The sequence below is a fragment of the Chelonia mydas genome, chromosome 9 (assembly GCF_015237465.2).
Source record: "Chelonia mydas isolate rCheMyd1 chromosome 9, rCheMyd1.pri.v2, whole genome shotgun sequence".
In the NCBI taxonomy this organism is placed as follows: Eukaryota; Metazoa; Chordata; order Testudines; family Cheloniidae; genus Chelonia; species Chelonia mydas.
The window spans coordinates 4,960,065-4,986,930 of record NC_057855.1 but is presented as its reverse complement, the minus strand read 5'-3'; the positions used below and the strand labels follow the sequence as shown (position 1 = coordinate 4,986,930).

General features: G+C 49.0%; 1 protein-coding gene across 5 annotated transcripts; it reads right to left on the bottom strand.

Annotated features, from left to right (window-relative positions):
- Positions 1-315: 315 nt before the first annotated feature.
- BCL6 (BCL6 transcription repressor) lies at positions 316-26,571 on the bottom strand. 5 transcript variants are annotated; one of them, XM_037908725.2, is made up of 11 exons: positions 26,461-26,571; positions 17,181-17,219; positions 15,897-16,068; positions 14,997-15,203; positions 13,867-14,850; positions 13,134-13,315; positions 11,709-11,876; positions 9,648-9,778; positions 8,789-8,926; positions 6,709-7,344; positions 316-330 (listed from the first exon to the last, which is right to left on the bottom strand). In XM_037908725.2, the coding sequence occupies exons 3-10, from the start codon at positions 16,055-16,057 to the stop codon at positions 7,201-7,203; spliced, it is 2,115 nt and encodes a 704-aa protein (XP_037764653.1). In that variant the 5' UTR covers positions 16,058-16,068; positions 17,181-17,219; positions 26,461-26,571; the 3' UTR covers positions 316-330; positions 6,709-7,200. The 5 variants fall into 5 exon arrangements, with proteins under 5 accessions (XP_037764653.1, XP_037764648.1, XP_037764649.1 ...); XM_037908720.2 differs by having other exon boundaries at positions 14,982-15,203; positions 26,461-26,570; XM_037908721.2 differs by lacking the exon at positions 26,461-26,571 and adding an exon at positions 18,545-18,908 and having other exon boundaries at positions 14,982-15,203.
- Between the last annotated feature and the right edge of the window lie 295 nt (positions 26,572-26,866).

Sequence of the window (26,866 nt, the reverse complement as noted above, 5' to 3'; positions counted from 1 at the left end):
TCCCGAGAAACTAATACCCAGCTGCACAAGCCTTGTAACAAGGGCTCAGAGGGTCTTGTCTCTGTGGACACAGAGTCTCACGCTGCTGACCATGAATTTTGCCTTCCTGCCAGATAAAAGGATCCGGGAGGCCAGAGGTGAATGAAAAAAATAAATAACTGGCTTGTATTAAGAGTGGGAGGTCAATGAATCCTACTGAGTGCACTGTTTTGCTTATTTTTTTAAAACTTAAACACTATTTTAACTAGAAAATACACTGAAAGGTACAGGCCTCTTTTACAGTCTGGATCTAATCATTGTGTGTGTGTGTGTGTGTATACACACAACACACTTAACACATTCAAGCTCTCAGTCTAGAGCTGTTTTACCGTACACTCAAACTTTGTCCTGCACTGTCACCTTGTGGCAATTTGGCAGATTACAACAGCATTCCCGAAAATCACACTTCACACTATCTGCATAATAACAAAATTCCTCCATCACTGAAGGCATGTTACACTAACTTATGCACATGCAGTTGTCAGCAGCTGATGTATGTGTTTAAGACTTCCAATTAATTCATGGGAAAATTATTAAAATAAAAATTGGATTATCCCATATGCATCATCATTATTATTCTATGTAATCTGTTTATATAAGGTCTTATATGGTATCCAGAATTATTATATATATTTATCTCTCGCTAACCTCCAGTCAACAGAGACTTTTAAAATCATTATCAAACAACTTCTTCATATTAAGACAGAGTTGCCTAGTGGATAGAAACATGGGACTAGACTCTAGGAGACCTGGATGCAATTTGTGATAGTCTGGCCTGCTGGATGACCTTGAGCAAGTCACTTCTCCTCTGTGTGCCTCAATTTCCCCATCTGTAAAATGGGGAGAATGATACTGATCTCCTTTGTAAAGTGTTTTTAGATCTACTGGTGGAAAGAGCTATGTAACAGCTAGGCAATATTAATCATAATCGTTATAAATCATAGCTGATATTATCAGAGTGCTCCAAGACTCAGAGACAAACTCTGCACCTTAAAGCCTGAAGAAGCTATTTTTTATTTGCCTTAATAAATAAATAAAATACAGGTGTTGGAATTATCACATCCATCAATATATTTAGGGCAATTTCCATGTATTTGGAAAGTTGCAAAGATAATTCCTATGTGTAAACGTTCCTTAAATTTCAAACAAGGTGATTTTGCGTCTGTTTTACCATTAAAAGTGTTTGGTGGCTTGATTTCCACATCCCGTTCTGAGCCAGCTCCTGCTGCACCTCCAGAAATGTCAGGAGGGGATGTTGAAAATGTGAAAAACAGACACTTTGCAGGTTTGGGGAGTTTTAGATGAAACCTCCCCCAATTTTGACCACATCAGGAATGACCTTCTGAAAACGCCTGCTTTGTCAGAAAGGTATTTTTCATAAAAATAAATAAACCAATCAACTATTACCGTGTGGGAAACTGTTTTTTGTCCTGTGAATATTTTCAAATGTGGGAATTCCCCCACCCCACCCTCCAAAAATCTCAAATCTGGACAAACAGTCAAACTCTCCACAAAAGTATCCACAAACTGAAAACCTGAAATTTTGGGTCCATTGAAAGGTTTCAGAAAGTTTTCTTTCAATCATTTCAAAACATGTACTTTCTATTTTGCCCTTTTCGCCCACTCAATCTAATTAGCTTAAGTTTTGAAACGCAAAGTCATTTTGTCCTGGAAAACTGGAATGCTTCCTTTTGAAAATGTCAAAACAAAGCATTCTGAACATTTTGACACTCTTTTTCCCCAGCCATTTAAGGAAATTTTCCCAAGTTGACCCTGGTTCACAAAGTTTGTTTTAGACAAATGGGCATTTTTCAACCAAAAAAACATTTGATTGAAAAATGCCCGATCCACTCCATTTTCAACTACTTCTTCAAGATGCAAACATCCTTAAATGCAAGTACACAACTCTGCGGGCAAACCTTGGTGTGGAGTCACATCACTGCAATTGCACAGGCAAAACTGAGTGTGCATGGGAGCAAGTGGCCTGCTGTGTTTCACTGACCACTAGTCCGTGCAAACACCGATTTTGTGCATGCAGCTAAGCATGCAAATTAGGAATATCGGGCCCTTGATATTTTTTTGTTATGAGCATAATAAAAATACTAGAGTCAAACTGGGGCTGTGTGTGATGTCTGCATGGATTGATTTGCATAGAGGGCAAAAGTCTCTGCACCCTGAAAACTCAAAGTTTGGTCTGTGGGGGATGGAATCCAGTCCAACCTCTCCCACTTGGGAAGCTATGGTTCAGTGGTTAGCACTAGGCTAAGACTTGGGAGACCTGGGTGCAAGTTCCTGCTCTGCTACTGAGTTCCTGGGAGACCTTGGGTAAGTCACTTTGTCTCCCTGTGCTTTGGTTCCCATGTGTACATGGGGAAAACAGTGCAGTCCCAGCGTATAGGGGTTTTTTTGAGCCTAACTAGATTCCAAGGCCAGAAGGGACCATTGTGATCACCTAGTCTGACCTCCTGCATAACACAGGCCAGAGAACTTCCTACAATAATTCCTAGAGCAGAACTTTAAGAAAACATCCAATCTTCCAAAATACAGTAACAACTGTGCAATGCTCAGAGACTATGGAAACAGGGACCAGATGAGTGCCAGGGAGAGATCCAAGTGGCATGCTAACAGACACACAGGGTGGGGGAGGTGATATCTTTTGTGGGACCAGCTTCTGTTGGGGAGAGAGAAGAGCTTTCGCGCTTACACAGAGCTCTTCTCAAAGCGTTGGGAGTTTTGCAACCAAGTGTTTTTTTTTGGTTGGAAAATACCGATTTGGCAAAAACAAACTTTGTGACCCAGGGTCAAGTTGGAAGCATTTCCTGACCCACCAAATTGTTGAAAAGAAAAAGTTTCAAGCTTTTCAAGATGTTTTATTTTGACATTTTTCCGAATATGGTACCAGAGTAACATGGCTCATGTGCAAGTGTTATCTGACATGAAGGTTTCACGCATCAGAGGGGAAGGATTTTTTGGGAGTGTATTTAACCTTGAATTCTCTGAGCAGATACGACACCGGACCACTAAGATGGCCAGCTGTGCTCCGTCACTGATCACCACCAACTGGGAAAGATGCCTTTGGCCCATCCCATCTAGGTCCAGCTGGTCACCTCGCTCTCGTCCCAGAAAACACCATTCATGGGCCCAAGCCAGAGTCCCATCCGTGGGAGAGATTGGATCCAGACTGAAGCACTCCAGGCAGTAGCTGTTTTGTCAGCCAGCCCAAGAGGGCAAATGGCTCCCCCACAACCCAAGTGGTCGAGCAAAAGGAAAAAAGTTGGTCAAGCAAAAATGGTCAGTCAATCAGAGCACAGAGATGAAGAAAAAAAAAGCCAAGCAGCTCAGCAGTTTGGTACCCAGGGCAACTGCCCCGCTGACCCACCCCTAGAAGTGGCCCTGGCCCCCCCGGTTTATCTCTAGCCCAGCTCTGTTCTCAGCTGGACAGTGGTGGTGAGCTGGTGGCCACGTGGTAGCAGGCCTGGTCTTTATTTGGGCCTCACTGATCACCTCTTCTGGCTCGTGGTAGGAGAAAAACTTTCTATGCTGGTAGAGGAGCCCAAGATGCTGCAGACTCAGGCGAACCCCCTGCCCTCCACCCAAGGAGCTCGTCCTCCGTGAACATAGCACTCGTTGGTCGGTGTCAGATTGGTAGCGCTCACCTCCAGACCTGGCCTGGATCTTGTCACACCTTCCTCCAGTGCCAATGGAAAATCTGTTCCGGTAGCTAAAATGCTTATTCAGGCGCTGTCTTGTTTATTGCCTTCTCCTTGCCTATCGGACACCCTGTGTCATACCCTCCCTCGTTGCTTTCCCCACATCTCTCCTCCTCCTCGGTTCCCCCTTCAGAGCTGCATGAAATTTAAATGTCTCATCCCTGCCTTTACAGCGCCATTCCTGGCTTCATCGTGGCCCCTCTCCACCCCAAAGATTCCTGCCTGTTTCTAGTTGCGACGCCCCTTTGAGTGAAAGGTAGCAGGTCTGATTATTTTTCCACGTAGCTCATTCATCATCTGGCACGTTGCCCAGGCAGTGTCCAGCTGCACGGACATTCGTGGTGTGGTGATCAGACTGCATGTGCCTTTAAAAAGATAAAGCCAGGTATCTCACAAGTGAGCGCCTGACCTAAGGAAATGCAGAGCACCTGCAGCTCCCATTGAGGTCTGTGGAATTTGGGGGTGCTGCATAGTTTTTATTTACGTTGCCAGGTTTGGAAACCCTGGCCTTAAATTAACAAACGGGAGCCTTGCCCAGTGGTTTATCAACAGAGGAAGTGAGTTTCTTTCATCATGTTGCACTAGGGTCCAGACAGGTTGGACTGTCCCACCTTTGGCCAGCAGCCCAGACAGTGCAATAACGTAACCCACCCCCATGCTCTGGATCGTTCATTTCCTGGAGAGGCTACAAACACAGCTCAGTTTCACTGTTGCACAATGCAGCAGATGCTAGCAGGGTGGCGGGCACCACGGTGATCAGACAGCAAAAGCCCAATGGCCTTTGAGCCACGCTTATAATGCTTGAGCAGCAGCGGGGCTGCTCTCCTTAGTTCAAAATACGCTCCAGGCTTCATTAGCCTGACTGGAGAGTTGAGAGGCAGAGTGGGGTGTAGCCGATAAAGAGAAGAGTTCATAGCAAAACAGGGCTCTTTGGTCTATTACTTATAAATGGATGAAATTAGTTTTTCCCCTACACAAATATTGTCCTTTTCCACATAGACACTGGACTTTTACCTCCCCAGAGGGCAGTGCTTCCAGCAGAACTTGAAATCGAACATGGCTTTTATTAGCTGGTGTTGCTTGCGCACCAGAGCAAAAATAGCAACCAACAAGTCACATGGGGACAGCAGCTATTCTGTTAAATTTCTCAGCCCATAGCTTCCAAGGCCAGAAGGGACCATTGTACTCATCTCATCTGATCTCCTGCCTAGCACGGGCCAGAGAATGTCCTCAACAAAATTCCTAGGGCAGATCTTTTAGAAAAACATCCCACCTTGATTTAAAACTGGACAGTGACGGAGAATCTACCACAACCCTTAACAAATTGTTCCGAGGGTTAGTTATTCTCACCGTTAAAAACGTACCCCTTATTTCCAGTCTGAATTTGTCTAGCTTTAACATCCAGCCATTGGACTGGGTTACACTTTTCTCTGCTAGACTGAAGAGCCCACGATTAAATATTTGTTCCCGCTGTAGGTACTCACAGAGTATAAAGATGTTACCCCTTACCTTCTCTTTGTTAAGCCAAATACCTGCTCGGACATCAAAGCGGAGCAGAAGTTCCGAAACTGTGGTCCAGGAACAATTTGTTGGCAGTCACATGATTACTGGCGTCTCCTTCTTTGCAGCTCCTAAAATACATCCCCAGTCAGACTTCACCAGCCAAACGATGACTGGTATTGCCACCGGGGCCTTATGCAGTCATGAATGGAGGGAGGTGGGTCCCTCTGGTTGCACGTGGGAAGGGTGGAGACTCACAAGAGAGTCTATATGGCCTAGACCATATCTTCAGCTGAGCTCCTCAGCTAGAGATTACGGACTCTAACTCATCAGCAATCTAGCCCTTCAGTGCTGAGCACCAGGCCCCCAGATTTGGAGAATGTGGACTTCGCAGCTAGGCACTTTAGTGACCGTGGTCTGAGTTTCAAGGGTGTTGAGCATTCACAAAAGACCCACTGGAGTCAACGGGAAAGCAAATCACTAGAGATCATGCTTAACTGTACGCAAGTAGCATAGGCCCCTGAAGTCGACAGAACTTGGGCGCGTGCTTTGCTGGGTTGGGGCCACACGCCTCAATCGGGATGAGGGTAAGTCTTTCCTATTGACTTCAGTGCATTTTGGATCAGACCCTTCGTGACTAAGTCTGGACCCTTCCAAGTCAGAGAATATCAGATCAAGACATTTTAAGCCAAACAGACAGAAGAAAATACCCCTCACTCCACTGTACTTTACTTTTCATCGTTTTATTCTTGTATTTGTACAGCTATATTTTACAGAACGCGTTAATGCAGTTTAGACACAGCCCAAACCCTGTCTCCCGAGATTGTTCATAACACAAGCATGTAAAATAAGACCTAAAAAAACCCCCCAAAACCCAACCTCCGCCCGCCCCCCCCCCCCCAAAAACATTCCCCGATAAACAGTTCTGCCAGAGGACTCCTTTTGCAACATAAGGCTGTACCTTAAAAAGGAAATTGGGCTCATACAGTTCATACATTGAAAACGTCCATTGAAAAAAAAGGCACCGTGCGAACCACATTTTACATATATACAGACTGAAAACAAAAACAAAAAAAATTACACTTTATTATTATTTTAAATTCCTTCTGCAGCTTTGTTGGTTTAATACACACTTTTTTTTTTTGTAAATTGTAAACCTTCACTTGCAAAAAAATACAAATACACTGATGCATTTAGACAAAATATTTTCTTACTTATACAGATGCAATACTTTAAAATATCTTGTTAAGTGCTCTACCACACTAAAGAGTCTCAAATCAGCATCTGCCTGCAGATGCTCAATCAAGTCTTCAATGCATTTTATATATTTTTAATATATCTTTAAGGTCTATATATATTTATTTTATATATATTTATATTTTTTTTATATATATATATATATATATATATTTATATTTTTATATATATATGTATATATATATATATATATTTATTTTACAACTCTGCCATAGATTCCTTCACCTTTGGTTAAAAAAGTTAAAGCCCTCTCTTCAATAGTACACAATTCTTTTCGTCTCTTTAAAAGAACACACATTTTGCATACAAAGAGAAAGCAAAAAAAACCCCAACAACACAAAAAATAAAAAATAAAAAAACCCAACTGTTCCCGTAAATCAGCATGACCTTCCTCATCTTCAGACTGTGAAGGTTAAACTCCAGAGTTTATCAACACTCCACTGGACAGACATTTTTTATACACATTTAAATCTGAATAAGTTTTTTTTAGTTTCACATAACTGGGAAAAATAAAAATAAAACCCGTGTATTTTTTAATATTTTTTCCCACCTTCTGCACTATGGGCTTAGAGGCACTCCATCGTGTGATGAAAGTTTTAAAGTGTTACAAGTGTTACAAGTATCCTTTGGATATCTCCCCCCCCTTCCCCCAGACTCCCCTTCCCCTCTCCCCACAGAGAAATCCGCCTGGCTTTCAGCACGCCTTGGGCAGTTCCGGTGGCAGCTCTGCTGTCGAGACGCGATATTGCACCTTGGTGTTGGTGATGGCGCCGTGTTTCTGCCGGAGGTGCAGCCGCAGCTGGCTTTTGTGGCGGAAATGCAGGTTACACTTCTCACACTAAAACCAAAAAGATGGGGAAGGTGCTGTTAGCTCAGAAGTTTACAGAGCCATATGTAATCTAGCCACATATATGCCCCCAGCAGCCCCCGCCCTGTCGGAGTTGCCTCACAATCATTCATTAATGTGGCCTCGCAACATGGCGTGGGAGCGTATTTTACAGATGAGCAACTGAGGCGCAGAGAGGCTAAGTGACTTGCCCAAAGCCACGCAAGGCGTCAGTGGCAGAGCCGGGATCTGAACCCAAGGCCAGCGCCTGACCCGCCAGCCCACACTTCCGCCTCAATTTTAAAATATCTTTGTCGCCGAGATGCTAACGAAAAGACGGACGCCATCTCCCAGCCGGTCACTTTAAACACAGTGAGTACGAGTAATATGAAGCACTTGGCAGGTCTGTAGTGCCTCTGTCTGGGGACTTGAAATCTTGTCCTAATCAAGGATTGCTCAGGACTCTCAGCACCCTGGACACCCCCTTTCTTCAGAGGGGGAAAAATGGCACCAGAGAGGTTAAGTGACCTGCCTGAGGCCACGCAGCAAGTCAGTGGCAAAGCTAGAAGTAGACCCCGGGGTCCTAGCTTGCGTGCTTTAGCCTCTAAACCAGAGTTCTGCCTCGCGTAAGCCTCAAAGTAGCTTTTTTCTGTCCCCTTCCATCCTAACTGTTCCCACCTGCTGATATTGCGCAGGAGACTGTACGCAGCAATCTCCGTATGGGTCGGATGAGGGCTCCCAAGAAGATGCATGGGAAGCGGGTACTACATGGCACGGGGCCACTCCAGGCCCCAGTCCCTCCGTGTCTTGGTAGAGTCTACTCCTGGTTAGCTCCAGCTCTTTGGATTGGAGGTTAAGCCCCCATGTTATGGGCCTCGGGGTTAAAAAAGCATCCTGGGCCAAGCTCACCCCTGGGGTAACGCCACCAACTGCACAGCAGCGTACCCTAACCGGTGAATAGCCCTCACTCCGTAGAACTATGCCAGGGATGAGTTGAGCCTGGAGGGGACGTCTTGACACACCTCATCTCTAGCATCTCTGACCCTCCCGTACAGTAGAGGAGCAATGTCCTTTGTCCTCTACTGTGACGTGAGCCGAGGCCCTTTGAAGGAACGTGACCTTCTTCGGTTGGGGAAGGGGAGGAAGAGAAAACGGGTCAGGGCTGGTTCCAGATACAGCTCAACCCGTCAAAATGCCATCTCAGCAGCAGGCCCCTAATTTCCTGTGTACCGGAGGGTGGATGGGGAGGGGGAACAGAGAGGTGTCCTTGGGGAGAAGCCTGGTAAGGATACACCAGAGCTAAGACTGAACTGGTGGTCAGGACATGAGCCATGCCAGGGGTGATGCCAGCGGTCAGTGCCGGACAACCTCTCCCACCACGGTACGTGGCCCTTATGGCTGCTAGGGAGTTCTGGCTCGTGGTGACCAGCACCGATAACGCCAGGAGGTCACTTACATGGTACGGTTTCTCTCCTGTGTGGATTCGAAGGTGACTTTTGAGTGTTTGCAGGTGCCGGAAGCGCGTGCCACAGATTTCACAGGGGTAGGGTTTTTCGCCAGTGTGGATTAGCACATGAGCTCGGAGATGGGCAACCTGCCGCAGAGGAGACAATGTCAGAAAAGTGTCCCCGTAGGCATGCTTGCCACACGCACTTCACATTCAGACCAAGCTCCCCAAGCCACTCCTATCAATCCTCATGCTTCAGGGCATTAGCCAGACAACAGCTGGGGTCAGGAAGAAATCCTCCTCCCACCCACTGGCCATGAGAGGCAACACTGGATTGGACTGACCACTCGGTACGGCAGCTCTGATATTAAAGGCAGACTCTAAACCGAATGGATTCTTCTAATAAACCAGCTTCATCAAAAGGAGTTTGAAAAGCTGCCATCTCTGTGGCCAGAGGCTCTAACCACAAGCCCAGTCCTTATTACTCAAGTGACCATCCGAAGGGCCATCTTCCTCGAGTATGGAATCCTAGATCAGACTCCATGGGCATAAGCTAATGAATGTTTGCAGCAAAACCCTTTGACAGCCCAAACGGCTGACAGCACACGGAGAAATGTAAGAGGCACAGATCTGTTTCATTGAAAAAAACAATGGACTAGCTTCATTGACCTGCCAAGGGCAAAGTTCCAGGGGCCTGTATTTGCCCCACAACAGCATGGGATCATCACCAGGCCCTAAGCAAGGAACAGTGCCCCCTTCAGGGCATTTCCCATATCACAGACATCCAGCAGAGCCCCAGGACCCAGAGCAGCAGGAAGACACCTCCCACTCTCCAGGGGAATTGTAGAGCATGAAGTGGGACCCCCACCTGGACAAATCTGGCCCCGCAGGTCTCACACTTGTAGGGCTTCTCTCCGGAGTGGATGCGTGTGTGGGTCTTCAGGTTGGCCGGGCGGTTGAACTGCGCTCCGCAGATAGTGCAACGATATGGCTTCTCGCCTGTCACCCCGCCAGAAACAGAGAGACGCCAGGTTAGCACACAGTGTCCCGAGCGCCCCAAAGCTTCCACTACAGTCACTAAATTGCTATATAGTCCACAAGAGAATGGAAAAGACACGGGCCTCCTAGCAGCGCCGAACCTGCAAAGCCCAGGGCAGACTCCCTGCTGTGTTCCAATCCCTTTGCTCTGCTTTTGCTCCCCCTAGCTGGGAATTCCCTCAGTGTGTATGTGATGGGAGTCCCCAGTGGGGGCAGAGCCATCATAGTCCGGTCCTACGCCAACCTCCACACAGGCACTGGAGGGAAGAGGCATGGCCACAGTATGGCATGCTCCCGCTATCCTCAGCTGGCAGGCGGTCCCTTGGGGGACCAGTGCATGTTAGAGCAGCCCTCAGGCTGCTCTAGCCTGCATACAGAGCTGGGTTAAGAGTCAGGGAACCTACCGCCTACAACATTTGGGTGCAGCAGAGAATCTGCTCACTGACTGTGTGGCACACCCACTGCGCACTGGTATTTTTGGCAGGGAACCCTAGCCAGATGTGACCCTCTTCTCCCAGAAAGCTATTCATAGAACTATTGTCTGGCTCAGATTGTGAGGCACAGCCCTAGAAATCAGGTCTACAAGGCAAGTCTGTCTGCTTTGCCAAACAGGATTAACAATTCAGCCCCTCCTAGTCCAGCGACAAGTAATATTGACCAACTTTATACTGTAGCTGGGTGAGCAAAGCAGAGATACAGCAAGCAGATGAGATCTGCCTGGCTCTGTCGGTCTGTGAATGGTTTTAAATACATTTGATCCAATTGTTGGTCATTCCTTTGGCAAAGTGAGCAAGGCTGAGAGCGACAGAGGCTGGTTCATAGCCATGGAGTCAGTAGTAACTGCGCTCCAAACTATTCAGCCTCAATTATTCCCACCTGCCATCTACACAAAGGTAATCTTCATTGGATCTTTATCCTCCGTTGCATCCTTGGGATGGATACAGATGGGCTGAAAGGTTCATCGGAGGTTTATTTTTTTCCCCTCCTGCCTTTGTTTTTAAATGAAGAATAGCCTGAATATCAAATCTGCTTTTCCCTGATTTTGCTGGAAGATGTTTTGGGAATCTGAGGGGATGTATATTGTGAGCTCTTGCACCTTACGGCTCCGATCTGGCTCGTGTTTAGTTTTATGTGCTGTAAAGTCAGGCAATGTGCAATTCAGCCCGACTGATGGGGGAGGAAGGCTGGGTCTTTAACCCAAACTTCCTTTCTCCGAAGTGTTAGTTGGGCATCAATGTTCTGAGCGTTTACAGAAACAAGCCAAACCCCACCCAGGATTCTGAGCAGCAGCTCAACCCCTGACCCCTTCCTTTCTCAACTGGGCTGGCTCAGACCATTTCAGCCGTTCGCCCAGTCACCAGACTTTCTAATGGAAAAACCACCAGACTATTTATTTTTGGTAAAATAACCCATCTCAGCCTCTTTATCCATCATAAAAAAAAAAAAAAAAAAAGCCCAAAGGGCCCATTCCCTGCCCCCAAACACTCTGAATGGAACAGCCAATACAGTTCACGTGTGGAGAGAGAACCAAATGCTAGGCAACACCTCATAGTCAAGGATCCCAAAGTACTTTGCAGATATTAAGCTTCACAGCCCCCCAGGGGGGAAAATAAGTATTTCCCCATTTATAGCTGAAGCACACGGGGGTTAAGCCATTTCCAAAGGAGCAGAACCCAGGAGTTCAGGCTCCCAGGATTTGGCTGAAGATCCACAACCATCCCTTGTCAGGTGCTGGGGTGCTTTGCCCTTCCCTGCATACCCAGTTGCAATGCCCCAGTGCCGGATACGGATTAGGCCTGCATGCAAGGCAGAGCTTTGAGGGCCTTGCGTGCTTTTCAGGACCTGCTTTGACACATTGCCATGGGCTGGCACCAGGAGCGCTGGGCTGTACCTGTGTGAACGGTTTTGTGGCTGGCTAGATTTCCCTTGTAGCGGAAGGAGGCCTGGCAACGGTCACACTTGTAGGGCTTATCACTGTGTGCCTGCAGGGAGTGCCTCTTGAGAGAAGCCTCTTCAGAGAACCTGCAGTCGCACTCATTGCAGAAGAAGGCTCCGTTTTCTGTCGGGGACAGAGAGAGAGGCGGGGAAAATGAATGAGATCAGCAAGCAGAGCAGCACACGGGTCGCCTCCTGCGTGGACGGGGCCAAGGAGCCGGTGGGGAGGGGAAGCCAGTGTGCCAAAGCTAAAGTCTGTTTCACGGGGGTTCGATGGAGTTGGGGGAAAGCAGCACTTCCACAGCGTCCGTTACACTTTCCTTCATACATACACAGCAAAACAAATCACCCATGGGGCTAGCCAACAACCAAACCAATCAGAAGTAGCATCTTAGTAAATAGGAAGCAGAAGGTGGGAAGGCTGCTTCATGATGGTGGTTTCACTGTATATGAATTCAGAGTTCTACTCATTGGGGGAAACTTGGGTTTTGGGCAGCAAATAAAATCTTCCTTTTCCCCCCACTGAGTTGGAGGATGGGGGCAAACAGATTTTTACAAAACAGAGTTTTGTAAGCCTCTTAAGAGCATAAGAACGGCCATACTGTGTCAGACCAGAGGTCCATCTAGCCAAGTATCCTCTCTTCTGACAGTGGCCAATGCCAGGTGCCCCCAAGGGAATGAACAGAACAGGGACTCATCAAGTGATCTATCCTGTTGACCATTCCCAGCTTCAGACAAACAGAGGCTAGGGACACCATCCTTGTCCATCCTGGCTAATAGCCATTGTGGACCTATCCTCCATGAACTTATCTAGCTCCTTTTTGAACCCTGTTACAGTCCAGCCCTCTTTATCCACAATTGCTCATCTAGACTAGAGACATTTCCAAGGACTGATGAGTGAGGCAGATAACATGGCCAGGTCCAAGTGTGGATCATTTCTTTCTGCCTAGCTCAGTCCCCCACCCTGGCAATTTTGATTGGGTGTGGCATTCTTCACATCCTGTCTTAAACTGTTGGGAGATGATAATTACTCTCAACTAGCCCAAGCTGCCTTGTTAGAGGCAAAAACCAATTCCCATGAATGCTTCGTTCAGCCAGTTAGCAGGGGGTTTGGAAAGCACTTTGAGATCCGCTTGGAAAAGAGATGGCCTGAACCATTGAAGTTCAGATTCAGAATTTGGGTTCAGCCCATTGTAGAGACAGACACCAGCCTGCTAGCCTGTATGCAGGCTCAAACATGCCCAGAGTTCTGGGGGTGCTGCGGCCGGGCCCCTCTCCTATGTGGCAGAATGGCATTGGGGGAGCTTCATCCCACAGGTTCCATGGCGCCCCCCTCTGCCAGCTGGAAGGGCAAGTGCGGGAGGATGGATTCTGGACTTACCACAACTGGAGTCGGAGTATTCGGAGTGGGTTTCGCCCATTTCCTCTCCGAAGGTCGAGCCGGGGGTGTGAAGGCACATCTCAGAATGCTGGGGGGACTGGGAGCCGCAGGAGCTGCATTTTGAGGAATGCAGGTACAGAGGGGACTGGCCCTCACTGCTCTGAGGGGACCCATCCAGGGATCTGTGGAAGAGGAGCAACGCCCATCGGAAGGCTTTAGTGCCACAAGATCACAGCGCCTCCTTCAGCGCAGGCATGAAGAATACACACACATTGCCAGGTGGACACTTAAAGGAGCCTTAGTCGGGATCAGGGCCCCATTGGGCATTCCCTCTACAGGGCATTCAGCAATCACACTTCATGCTTTTATAGTGCCCATCCCACAAGGATCTCGCCGCACTTTATAAACGTCCCCCTCGGGTAGGTAACAGAAGAGTAAACCGATGCACAGGGTTTAAGTGAACTGGCCACAGCCACAGAGTGAGCCAGGACTCCTAGTCCCTAATGTAACCATCAGCCTATGCTGGGTGTGGTTACACATTTGGGAAACATACATTACTGGCTAGATCCTCAGTTGGCATCAACTGGCGAGGTTCCACGGAACTCACTGATTTACACCTGCCGAGGAACTGGGGCGAGACGCCCATTCACCAAAACTAGGCATCTACCCAAAGCATTAATAAAACCGAGGAGTGCTGCAAGGAGTCCCGTCTCCTCCAGGGGGTTTGCCTTACCTGTTCACAATGTTGTTGAGCCTGCTGGCTTGTGGGATTGTCGAGTCTTCCCCATTCAAGCTCAGCTTGGTTGGGGACTGGACGTCTAGATTCTCAGGTTCCATGGACTGCTGGCAAGCCGACGCAGACACGTAGGAGTGAGGGGAGAGGGTCCCCGCTTCATTCTGGTCGGCACCGTCTTGCTTGGTGCTCTGGTTTAGGTTGTTGAGGACAATGAACTTGTACTTCTTCCAGTTGCAGGCTTTGGGGTCAGTAGGGCTCTTGGTACCCAGAGAGCCAGAGCTTTGACCGATGCGGGCGTTCTTGCTGCTGCTGGACTCGGTTGGCGAGTTGGGTTGGCAGTCTGACTTCTGGGGGCTCTGGGGGCTGATGAGACCCTTTCGGTTCGCTGGTGTGTTGGTTGGTTCAAAGTGCTGGCTTATCTCGTCTTCTGAAGAGGTCCGCTCTTCTTCTTTGGCTGCTTTGTCACAGGCAAAGTAGGGATTGTTTCGGACCAAAGGTGCGACGGGCTTAGGGCCAGCGGCTATGCTGTAGTGCATGTCACTTCTGGCCTCTTCGGCCGCAGCCTCTTTTGGAGAATAGATGGTGGCGTGGCACATGTTGGCTGAAAGGTCGGTGACAGCTCTGGTGTAGTCTGTAGGGATTGTCCTGGAGCTGTCACATGGCAGCATTCTCTCCTTTGGGAAAGGGTTGACCCTCGAGACATCCGGCAGGGGGATCCTCGCCTCTCGCAGCTCGTCATCTAAGAGGAAACCGTTGACTGGAATGGGGTTGTATCCAGTGTAGGAAAGGGGCGATCCAGACAGGCCACTGTACAAACTGGAGGCAAAGGCCCTCCCATCGCAGAGAGGTGTGTTTCGGAGAGGCATGTTGTTCTCGGAGACTTCCCGGCTCCTGTAAGCCATCACCTCTGGATGACTCAGCATCCGGCCCGTCAAGAACTCTTCCCTTGGCGTCTTCATTGCAGAGACCACCTCGGCTTCGCTGCATGGAGACAAAAGGAAGGGTGTTACGCCTTATTCCCAGCCTTTGAAACGAGCTATCAGATGCGTTGGCAATTCCACCCTTCACCCCCCCAAAATACAGGCTCTCCAACTCAGCCACAGGTGTCTCACCTAGACTTGACAAACCTTCGGCAAGTATCGACAACGTGCTCCATCTGTAGGTAGAGCGCGGTGGTCATGACGGCCATGATGTTGCTTTCCCTCAGGTTGAGGCGGGAGGTGTACATGAAGTCCAGCAGGATGCAGAATCCCTCGGGGTTGATGTCTGGGGCCAGAGTGATGATGTTCAGATTGCACTTTAGCTGGTCAGTGAATATGCTGTAGAAGAGGCCGCTGCAAAGGGGAGAAGGGGTGGGAGGGGAGAGTGAACCCAAGTTGCAAGATTTCGGAAGAAGAGAGGGGGAGAGAACTTGTTACAGGGGTTCTCCATCGGGGCATCACGAACTCTCAACCTCTGCCCTTCCTACATTGCGACGCTGGAAGATGGATGGGAGGCTCGCCCCAGGGAGGTCCTGTTATGGAAAAGGTTTAGAACTCTGATCTTAGTTAATTTAAAGACCCTCCATAGATTTCCCTCATGGAAATCCTCTCCCTCCCTCCCATGTCTCCTGCCTCCTCTGATCTAGCATTAAATTCTTCCACGGGTCCCCCAAATTACACCGAGTGCAAGCGCCTTCTCTTCTGCAGCTCCTGCCACCTGGAGCAGCCTCCCTGTATCTCTATCTTTCCATGTCAATGGCCTCTCATGTCCTCCACGATAGCGCCACCTGGTCAAACGAGGCCCAGCGACAAGGCCAGGAGAGGTGGCAAGTGTTTTATTTACGGTGTACAATGGCGAATGGGTTTCAGTCAGATGCCAAGCATCCGATATTCATGGATGTGAACACAGGGCTCGGACAGGCAGCGCTGGACCCTGGGACGTCAGGCGTGCTGTTTATCTGACGGAACAGCATGTGCGCGCAGAGGAAGGAAAGGGGGCTGGGCAGGGTGGAGGAGAAAACGACCATGTCATTAGCCCCTCTTCACCTGCAGGCCATGAGGACAGTTTTGTGGGCTCTGAACTGTTCCCGGTTCACGATGATAACAACATCGGTGAGGATATCCCGGCTCCGAAGGCGGTTGAGATTGAGAAGCACGTCACTTGCGTGGCGGGTGAACTGGATGCAGCTGTCTGCCTGAGAGGCCATCTTGACTCTGCCTGAAAAAGGGAGAGAAGAAAAAAAAAAAAAAAAGATAGGACCATGAAGTGACTGAGAAAGCACCATAAAGCAGGGCCAAGAGCCTGCCATTGGTCTACTCCAAAGGGGCTACCCTGCAAGACAGTGTTTGGTTAGGGCAGCAATAGACCCCCGCAGCGAGAGAAGAAACAACAATAATCTAGGATGCAACCACATTTCAGCTTCCATCTGTAGTGGCCATGACTGGAGTGGATTCAGCATGAGTCCCATACTCCTAGCTGAAGGACGAACACAATAGGACCTTCCTAGGGAATAGGTGGGCAAGCTATACCACCTCCCTATCACACCCCAGGCCTGCTCCTGCTCCCACTGTGGCCAAGCCAGCAGGAGCCGTGCTCAGCTCCATTGGAAGTTGCTATTTGAAGATCTCAGAGGACTAGCAGACAAAGCAAAGCAAACCCTGCACACTAATCTGCATTATTAGATTACACACTTTATGGTTTGGTCCCGCAGCTCTGATACGTGCGTCATTCCCACGGACGTCAGACAGTTGAGTGGGCAGCCAAACTTCAGAATCCAGCCATGGAAATTAGAGCTATTCATAAAGATCCCATACAAAGCTACAGGTGCTCAGCGCTTCTGAAAATCCGGACCAAGGGGTCTCTAGTGGTGCACCCAAAAATCTGTGGCCACTTCTGAAGATGATTTGCTCAGGGTCACTAATCAGTGGCTGCATCAGGAACAGAAAACCCAGGTCTCCGGACACCCAATTCCCTAGAATCTAAATCACCAGGAATTCTTAATTCCAGAACTCTGTTCCTCTTCCCTCAACAGTTCTTGATGTGAAGCCTTCCAAAACACGTTCTCTTCGATCAAAGTTGGAGGGTCTGACCCAGGCCTTTCCCAAGAAGCTACCATCCAGCACCTGAAATTCCACATTGGAATTTGATTCTTAAATGCCAAATTCCTCAATGACAGGATTAGTTCCAGCCACTGTTCCATTGGCAGCGGTGGGATATGAATGTGTAATTTTGTGCAGAGCAGCCACTCTCCTGAATACAGATTCTGGCTGGGCCTAATGAAACATTTCATTCAACACATTTAAAAAAGGCATGAAATTAAATTTACATACCCAGTGCCTCAATTCACAGCCCAAAAGTTTCTTTCAAACCTACAAAGCAAGCACAAGAAAACAAACACCAGATTAGTTCAGAAATGTAAATTGGCTGTGGTAGGATGCAAGCTTGTTGTTTTGATGTAACATCAGCAGGATGCGAGCTGAAGCTAAGAGCACTTCCCCTCTCCAATAAAGTTAATTTGTTTCTCCCAGTACAGCATGTTCTTATTGCAGCCACAGGCTTTGGGAATCTAATCATAGACTCTTCCACACCCTCTACCCCAAACCATAGGTGTATGCCAAGGAGCCTTTCATATCTATGAGTCAGGGACTCGAGGGTAGCTGGGGAGGGTACAGGAGGAGTCAAACAAGAATTCACTCACCACTTTTTTCAGATATGCCTCTCCCCATCCCCAGTATTCCCACTCCTTTCTTATCATCTCATTGCATCACACAGGGCTGCAAGACTCTCTCCCCTCCCCTCTTTCATTCTCCCCAGAAACTGATAGGGGTCAGGAATCATTCTCCTTAGTAGCCACCATTCTTCTGAAGATTTCAAAGCACTTTGGAAATATGAAACACTAGAAATTGCTAAAGACTGGGAAACTGAGGCACTGAGAGGTTAAGTAACTTGATCGAGGTCACACAGCAAGTCAGTAGCAAAGCTAGAAACAGCCCTAATCCCTTCTTTGACTGCCAAAAGATGCTCTTTGCCTCCACCTGCTGGCTTTGGGGAGTTAATGCAATTGGGACAGAGAAGAATTTCTTCTTTCCACTCCATGCTAAGAGAATTTTATTTTTCTTCTTATCTACATGAAGACAATTACTTTCCCCCCATAGTTGGCTTTTACATTTAAAAGAGGGGGAAAGAGCATCATAGCTGTTATTTGGCTTTTCAGATATAGCCATGAACCTTTCCAAGCCCCAAAAGATGTGTACCCAGAGATTTATGGGGAGGAAGAGGAATTAGTGTGATTTTAAAACAAATGCATGACATTAAAATCCATTTCATACACTCCAATGAGGTGAGTCTCCCGAGCGCCTCTGAGCCTCCCTAACTCGAAACTCAAAGAAGGTGACTCATTTCCCAAATACTGCAGACTCTGACCTTTTCGCATAGCCCTCTTTGCCAGCCACTTTCCGCGTTCACATGAAAGCCAAGAGATTTACAGACTCTGCTAGCAACTGGCCTTGCTTCAAAGTTCCCACCCCAGTGGAATGTGTAAGTGATGCACAACCGGGTCAGATTCTGAGCTCAGTCCTTTCAGCGTAAATGCCAGGCAAGTCTACGAGCTACGGGAGTCACAAGAGTTGTCCCCGAGATCAGAACAGGGCCCATTTATAGGCTACGACATGGGTCTGAGAAGTACAAAGCTCACCATGAACGCCAACCCTTTCCACGCAATGCAAGAAGGTCCTGCAGTGGTAGAAGTCTTTGACAGGGATGGGGCAGGAGGGCAACCTGCCCTGGGTGCGACTTGGTCCTTTGTCCCAGCCTGCTGCTGCCCCCCCCCAGCACATCTACATCACCCGTCCAGTCTCGCTGCCCAGCCCATCTTGGGTCCGCCCGGGTGCCCCTCTGCAAACCCACCGCTGGCCTGGAAGAGGCTCCTCTAGAAAGCAGACAAATCTGGGCTCCTGACAGCCAAGCAGCCTTATCCAACAAGGGACCATTGCATTGCGCTTCACACCAGGATCTGCCTTCAATCTGCTGCTGTGATTGAGAAAGAGGAAGGCGCTCCCCCCACCCCCCCCGCGACACACCCTTTACCCACCCACCCCATATTAATCAAGCCAGACGCAAATGAGTGTCGTCGTCCCCCCCCCCCCCCAGTTTGGCCTTTGCAGTCACCTGATCATAAGACAGCACAGTTCAGCAACAATAAAGAGACGCTCAAGATTTGATGGCTGATAGTTCCTTCACCCCCCCCCGCAACTCCGATATGAAATCTATTACCCCCCCCAAGCCAAATTCTCACGCTCCAGGGTTCACCCCACCAAAGGTCACCTTTTCTGCACGTGGGGGTGGGAAGGAGGGAATCCGCTTCCAAATAACCCCTCCCAGGTCACCCTCTAGCCCTGCTGATTAAGGGGGGGGGGAAAAGGAAATATTCCCCCCCCCCAGCACAGAGACACCCCCTCGGAGCTTCTCTTTCCCACGGTACCTTGCAGCCAGCTGCCGGCCCCAGCCCAGCCGGTGCGGTGTGAGCGGCCGGGCGTGCTCCGGACTGGCTGCGTTTACACGGGGAGGAAATGCCCCCCCATGGCCAGTTCGCGCCGGGGAAGGGCACGGCGCTGTCATTCCGGGAACGCGCCGGGCTCCGGCTCCCGGCAGCCCTGTTCTAGGAAGAGAGGCGGGAGCCGAGCCCGGGGCACGGCGAGCCCGGGGAGACCGTCCCCGTCGCGGGCCAGGCTGCAGCCCTTTGCAACGCGACAAGGGGGGGGGGCGCCCAGGGGCCGGCCCCCCTCACCTGGGCGAGGGGGCTGGAGACACCATTGCTCTGGGGCTGGCCCGCTGCTGAGCCCGGAGAGGGGTGGGGGGTCCGCCGCTTAGGGGCCCGGCCAGCTCCGTCCCCAACCCCCCCCCCATCCGTGCCCAACTCCTCCCCCTCGCCGCTGCACCCTCCCCGTCCTTGGCAGGAGGCTGGTGGATGAAATCCACCTGCAAATAAATAAATAAATACACCACCACCTGCACTGGGGGGGGGGGGGGGAGCGCGGCGGCACCTCGCCCCCCGGAGCCCTAGCCAGGGCCAGCCTGCGACTGGCAGGAGCTCGCCCCATCTCTCCCTCTGCAAGCCACGGCAGGCTGACCGCAGCGAGCGAGCCGGCCTTCGCGCCGGGATGCGACGCCCCTCTGCCCGCTAGGGGGCGCTCCGCCGCCAGGCATCAAAGAGCCACCCGACTCCAGCAAGGCACATGCCTGCCAGGGGCCTTGTTCTATCTCCTGGGGGCAAGTGACCCAAAGCAGGGACCCCAGGGTTTGCCATCCCCTTTGGACCTGCCCGCTGAGCAGAGCCCAGAGGGCACCGCAGGGAGTCCCCCTTAGTAGAGGGGAAAGTCACCCTCCTGTGACAGAGAGCTCCTTGCCAGCTCCCTGGCTCTCAGAGCTTTCATTTCTTACAGAATGGCATGAGATCAGGGGGTTGTAAGAGGCCTTCAGCTGTCAGAGCATGGCTTTATTAATCTAGTAGCCTCCTGGGGCTAGGCCAACACCCGTTTTGATTAACAGCAACAAAATAAAGAGAGAAAAAAAATCTCTAAGAGTTAAATACTATGTCAGCGTAAATCAAAGAGGCTTTGGATACTCTTCCCCATCCCTTGTTCCCTCTGGCGACTAGGTCACTAGCAGCATATTAAGCATTCTGTGCTCTTTCAGTCTGGTCCCATTTCCTGCCAGCAAACAATTGTTTCTAGGAAATGCAATATATTACAGGGATGGGTTAATTATCAGCATTTGTAACCAGGAAACCTGCATATTTCTTCTGGCACTGCAAGCTGCTACAGTGTATTTTAATGTCTTACTTTGAAGAAGAGTTTAAACTGGTTGCACTTTTGAATGCTTGGAAATGGCCCAGTTTCTAGTCTGCACATTATTTTTAAATGATGAGTAAAGTAAAGAGGGAGGAGGGGGGAAAATACCATCTCAAAATCCTATTGATACTGCCAAAATCTTGCTTAGCATTAATGAAAGTGGAAAGCCAATAAGTGTCCTTGGAAAGGGATGAGTGACCCTTTTTTCAGTGCTTCCAAATCCATAAGAAAGTCCACCCATTCGTTTTTAAAATGAATACAGAAATGTTATTTCAATTGAAGTGACGCCAGGGAAAATGTGGCCCATTATCTCAAACATCACATACTATTTAAAGTAGCTTAAAAGAATACAGTGCAAGTTTGGACTGTGGACACATATCCAGGTATACTCCAGCTCAGACTCAGCAAATAAATTTAGCCCTCATAGCTGCCCCTAGTGGCTATTAGCCCACACTACATTTTTGAAAATAGCATAGCGTGGTGTATTTGGGAAGATGCCATCCATGTAAGTTATCCTACAGAATGACCAGTCCTGTGACTCCGAGAGAAATGTCTCTCCTCTAGGAGCAGTTCTACAGTGCATTAGCAAATAGCCTCCCTCTGTGGTCAGTAAAATTCATGTCTTCATTGTGTCTGCTTGATAATAAATGTAATTGGAGGTGAAGAGACTAGCCTACAACACAGAGATGGGGGAGAAAGCCAACACTATCCCCCACCCTCCCCTAGAAATAGAATTTCCACATGGGAATTACAGCTTTTGCTGTAGTTCTACCAACCACAAGAATGGTTTAAAAATCTAGTACAAAAATATGGGCGTTCTTCATAGAGGAGATTCTTGTTCACAGACCCCGTACTTAACTATAAATCCAAATGAAAGACTGTCAAGTCAAATTTTTCCCCAAATTAGTTTTTAAGTAGGCCCCACTATTTTTTAAAGTTTCAACTAAAATTGTTAATACCTCCCCAGACAGTGTTTGCATCCAAAATGTTGCAGCACTAGGAGCTGAAACAGATGTTACCTTGATCTTTTTTGTCCAAGAGGATAAATGTAACTTGGATATTTAAATTATTTTATCTTGCTCCTCTAAAGTCCTTGTAGCACATTAAGAAAATGTTGATTGAAATCAGATTTTTTTTTAAAAAAAAACTTGGCATTATCTGAATTAAGTTTTGCCACCTACATTTACATTGGTGTTTGGATAACACATTGATAATACAGTATATTTCTTAAGACTTTTTTATAAACTAGTAGGTTGCTGCCATGAAGGGTGACCGAAACTTTTTTTAAATGAATGCATAATTCTGCAACACAAGACAACCTATATTAGACAATGATTCAGGAACAGTAGACGAACACCACAGGCAGGAAATATTTTACATGTGATTTCATGAAAACATTCAGACAGAGCTCCACATGTAAGTATCAATAACATTTTAATATGTACTTGATTGTTTTCAGTTAGGCTAGTCAATTTCTGTGGCCCTAGATGGGTCTCTGTATTCTTCATTGCTGACTTTTAGCTAGCTAGGAATTTTTCTTAAAGTACTGCATTCAACATGTTTTTGATTTCCCAAGCTTGAAAGATTAGCTGCAACCAGTCACCAAAAGGAATTTTAAGAACACACCACTAGATGGCACCCTTTAGCTTTGTCGTAGAGATCTATTTCCCTTGGAAAATAAAACGCCACAGCTGAGGCTGGAAAACATATAATTTTGTCGATGTAATTCTGTTCCTCTTAAAACACGTCTGAGCAACATTATTATTTTTTTTACAAGCTTTTCCATCCTTGCTTTTCACAACTTAATGTTTCTGCTAGGCTTATTTTAGACTCAGACAGAAGTCTTTAGTCCTCACTATCCAGCATTTAGGCTAGCTAGGAACACTAGCAATTAAAAAAAGAAGAAGAAAACACGCCTTTGACTTGCTTTTGGTGTTCTCTTTGAGAATCAACTCTCATTCAGAGTTCTGTCTCCTTAGAATAATAAATAACCAGTGAAATACCATTTCTTCTCTGATTATTGACTCAGACAGTCAAAACAGGGTGGGTGGGAGAGGGATATGTTTCAAATCAAGTCCAAGAGATCTTTGATCTATTTTGCTCCCTCAACATTGAGCATTTCCCTACAAATGAAGGCTATTCTTACTGGAACAATGAAAGAATCCATTCTTCTGGAAGATCCTTACACAGCCTTTGAATATTTTAATCACTGATTACTTGACAAAGACAGAAAATTTGAGGGCTTTTTTTTTTTTTTTAAAAAGAGAGAGAATGGATTGCTGGTTTAAAACACACAGTTGTAATGCAAACTGGAGTTCTTGCCCTATGAGAAAAAGTTTTGTCTTAAAATATTTTTGAAGAGATTTCCTAGCTGTAAAACAAGCCCTTAAGGCTTGCTAGAAGGAAGTCTGTATTTATTCTGAAAGCACTTATCCCATAAGCCTTTAATACAATATTGTGAATAATCATTAAATTTTAAAACCCCAGGACAAGCAGCAAGATGGTGCTTATGACAGTAAAACATCTTCTGGAGGCAATGAGAATTTTGCCCCCAGTTAGAGGCTGCAGGATCCTTTTCTGCTTATCAGTGTAGATCTCCTCCATTCCCAAGCCAGTTTAGTGCTGACCCTGCTTCCAGTGAAGTCAATGGCAAATCTCTCACTGATACAGGCTTCTTCTCTCTTTTTTTGTACTTTATTTTTAAATCAGATTTACCTGGTGTATAAACATAGCCAGATCTTGGGTTGGATGCCTTTTAAAAGTCAGATTCAAAGACTGGAAGAGAAGCCACACATTTTCCAAAAAAGGTAGGATGTTTTTATTTCCCTACTCCTCCTTCTCGGCCACCAAGGCTATTTCATAATATTTCAAAATATTGTGACAAACAAACAAAACCCCGGACACATCCAAAAGGCCATTCCCTTTACAACCGAGAGAGGTCGCTGCTACGCCACACGCGACTACTTCAACCACTAAGTTTTCACAACAAAGTTTCTCCGGGGTGGGAGGGGAAAGTATTTTGACATCAAGTCATATCTGTCATTTACACAACTGGAACTCTCCAATAAAACACACAGAGACTGTACAGACCCCACCTTTCCCCCCATTCCTCCCTGCCAAGCAGAAGCAATTTGTCTTGGATACATTCCTATGGAGAAGGCACTCCTGCCTTTAAAAAAAAAAAAAATCCCTTGAAGAAATTAACAAGGTTAGGTGTGAGGAAAACGAACCCTTCGCTCTGTGGGCGCTGGGGTTTGGTTGACTTTCTCCCCCTGCGTCTCCTTATAGAAATACAGACGGGTTTTCACCACCCCTCTCTCATCAGAATTGTCAAACCTCAGCAGCAACCCCTTGACGTGATCCCATGTGTCAACAGGGATCGGATTTCAGCCCTGGCTGGCTGAACTAGAGAGATTTCTAAAGATTCATCCCCCCCCCCCCCAAAGTTTGATACTTTGCACCTTGTATTAGAGAGAGCGGCGGGGGGGTTGCGTGCACTCTTGCAAAGCTCTGAGATTTCTCATCCCTCCCCCCACCCCACCTTCCCTTTTCAAACAAACCCGCCTGCTCCTCTTTGCTGGTGCTACCTCCAGGAATAGCGTGTGGAAAGGGGCCAGCTGGGACAGCAGATTTACGACCGCCAGTCTCCACGCCAAGCGCGCCGTGATAGTAAACGGCGCGGAGAACAAGCGGAATTGTCCCCGGCTACTGATTTCTTTGTAATTGTTTTTTTAACCCCCCCCCCCCCCCCTCCACTCCGGGAAGAGAGAGGGCAGCCCGTCTCCACGGGCCCTGCAACCAGCAACCCTGCTCCGGAGCCATCCGCGGCTCGTGTTTACATTCCGCAGCAGCCGTGTCTTGGGCGTTTTGAGGACATGAGCTGCACTCAAGGAGACCATAAACTAATTGGAAATCCATTAAAAGATTACACGGGTTTCCTGTAAGACGCTCGCCCTCTTGGACACGAGCCCTGGGAGATTTCGCTCCCTTTCCACCTGAGTTCTGAGCCCAGAATTATTTCGTAAACGCTGGTTTGACGGACTTTCCCCCCTCAAGCTGGTGATAATCCAAATTATACATATATATAGTAAATCAGTAGCCAGATTTTTTTAAAGTCTCCTTAAAGCCCTTATGTCTTGGTCAAAAATACTTTTATTTCTCTGTCAACAACAACAAAAAAATCAAACCCAGGATGGGGTCATTATTCTATGAAACACAAGCATGTTTCCTAAATAATTACTCTGCTTTTTTAAAAAGCAAAGCATGGACGTTGTCAGCTCAGGCAGGTAAGAGTTAGTCGATCCAAGCAACAGTCACTTCGCACAATGACTTTGGGATCCCCCTCAAAATCTCCCGCAAGTCTTATCCAGCAATCCTGGGGTTTTTTTTTTACCGCTTGGGCTGGCAGGACTAGACAGCCACAGGTTGCAGCATTCGCGAGCCCTTTTGCAAAGTCATCTATTCGCATTGGATTGGGGAGAGGGGAAAAAACAAAAACAAAAACAAAAACACACCAGACACGCAACCAAGTTGTGTTGTCAACGCCTCCCCTAGCACAGTCTAGAAATAAAATCGGGAGCGTTTTTGTCCCCCGCCGCTCCTGCCCTGTGCAAACACCCTGTCTAGTCTGAGTCCTGGGGCATGTGCCTTTGATTATCAGCCGTACAGGTTCCCCTCTCGGAGATTTTGCACCGTGGAGGAGAAAAACAAAAACACACAACAACAACGCAGCCATTAGGAGACAACCTTAAGTCACGCAGCACCCAAAACACCACAACATTTACTGCCACCCCACCCCCCGGCCAGCTATCTCGCTCCCACCTTCCCTCCCCTGTCCTGTCCACACCTCCCCATCGCCCCGAAGATCCCAGACCCCACATCCAGATGCGGCTGCAGGTGCCGAGCCCCCTCCCCCCGGGAGGAAGGTTCTTCCCCAACCGCAAAGAAGACAGTGGATGCTAAAAATGTTTCCCGTGCAAAGACAACCACGGTGCAAATCGCCGGGCCGCGAACACACACACAATTCAAGCCCAACGGGGGTGTCCAAGCGACCGCAGGGGGAGGCAGCAGGGCTCCGGGGCCAGGGCAAAGCGGCCGAGTTTTGCTGGGGACATTTGTTGTTGCAAATCTCTGCCCGCTGTCACTTAATCGACTCGGAGAGGCCGGTGGTGGCCGGGCGCCAGGCGAGGGGCGCCTCGGCCAAGAAAGGCGAGCGAAGCCGGAGAGGCTCCGCTCCCCGTCCGCGGGGGCAGGCGAGAGGCAGCCCGAGGGAGGGCAGCCGGCCCCGAGCGAGCCGCCACATCCTCCTCCTGACAGCCCGGCCCGGCGCAGGAGTCCGCCGGGAAGGGAGGCAGCCCCGCGGGGCAGCGCAGAGCCCCCCGAGCCGGCGATCTCCGCCGGGCACCCCTCCCTTCCCCCCCGGCGAACGCTCCGGGCTCGCTCCGCGGCGGCGCCTCGGCCCTGCCCCGCAAAAAGAAAAAAAAAAAAAAAACCAAAACAAACCAAACCAACCTCACCCGCACCCCCCCCCCCCAATAAAACCACGCGAGGCCCCTCCACAAGCCCCCCGGCCGGCTCCGCGCCCTGAACACCTGCCACGCGCGGCAGGGAGGGAGGGAGGGAAGGAGGGACCCGGGGATGGGGAGAGAGGCGCCTGGGAGCCAGGGGCAGGCGCCTGGCAACCTCCAGCATTAAAGGGTAAAGAAGCAGGAGCAGCGGCGGCGGCGCTAGAAGCGGCGGCGGCGGCGGCGGCAGCAATCACCTGGTCTCCGGGCTTTCCTAGAAACTCCTTGCATCACCACTTCTAAGAACCCCAGTTCTAAGAATCAACAGAGCTCAATTCTCGGAATTTGAGCTGCCGACTCTACCACTGCGCCCGGCCCAGGGGAGGCCACATGCCACCCCTCCCTGCCTCCCCGCTCGCTCCGCCCTGATCCGCCCCGCCCGCCCCCTGCCGCCCGCCGCCGGGACCCCGCGGAGCCTTCCCGGCCGGGGCCCCCACCCGGCAGCGGCGCCGCCAGCGGGGGCCAGCGGCCGGGGCCGGGGGGGCTCCCCCCGCGGCCGGTGGTAGGCGCCGGTCTCTGGAGTCACGTGGCCGCCTGCCTTCTGTGACGTCGGGGCGGCTTCAGTGTTGCAGCGTTCGGCCCCTGGAATTCTGAGAACTAATT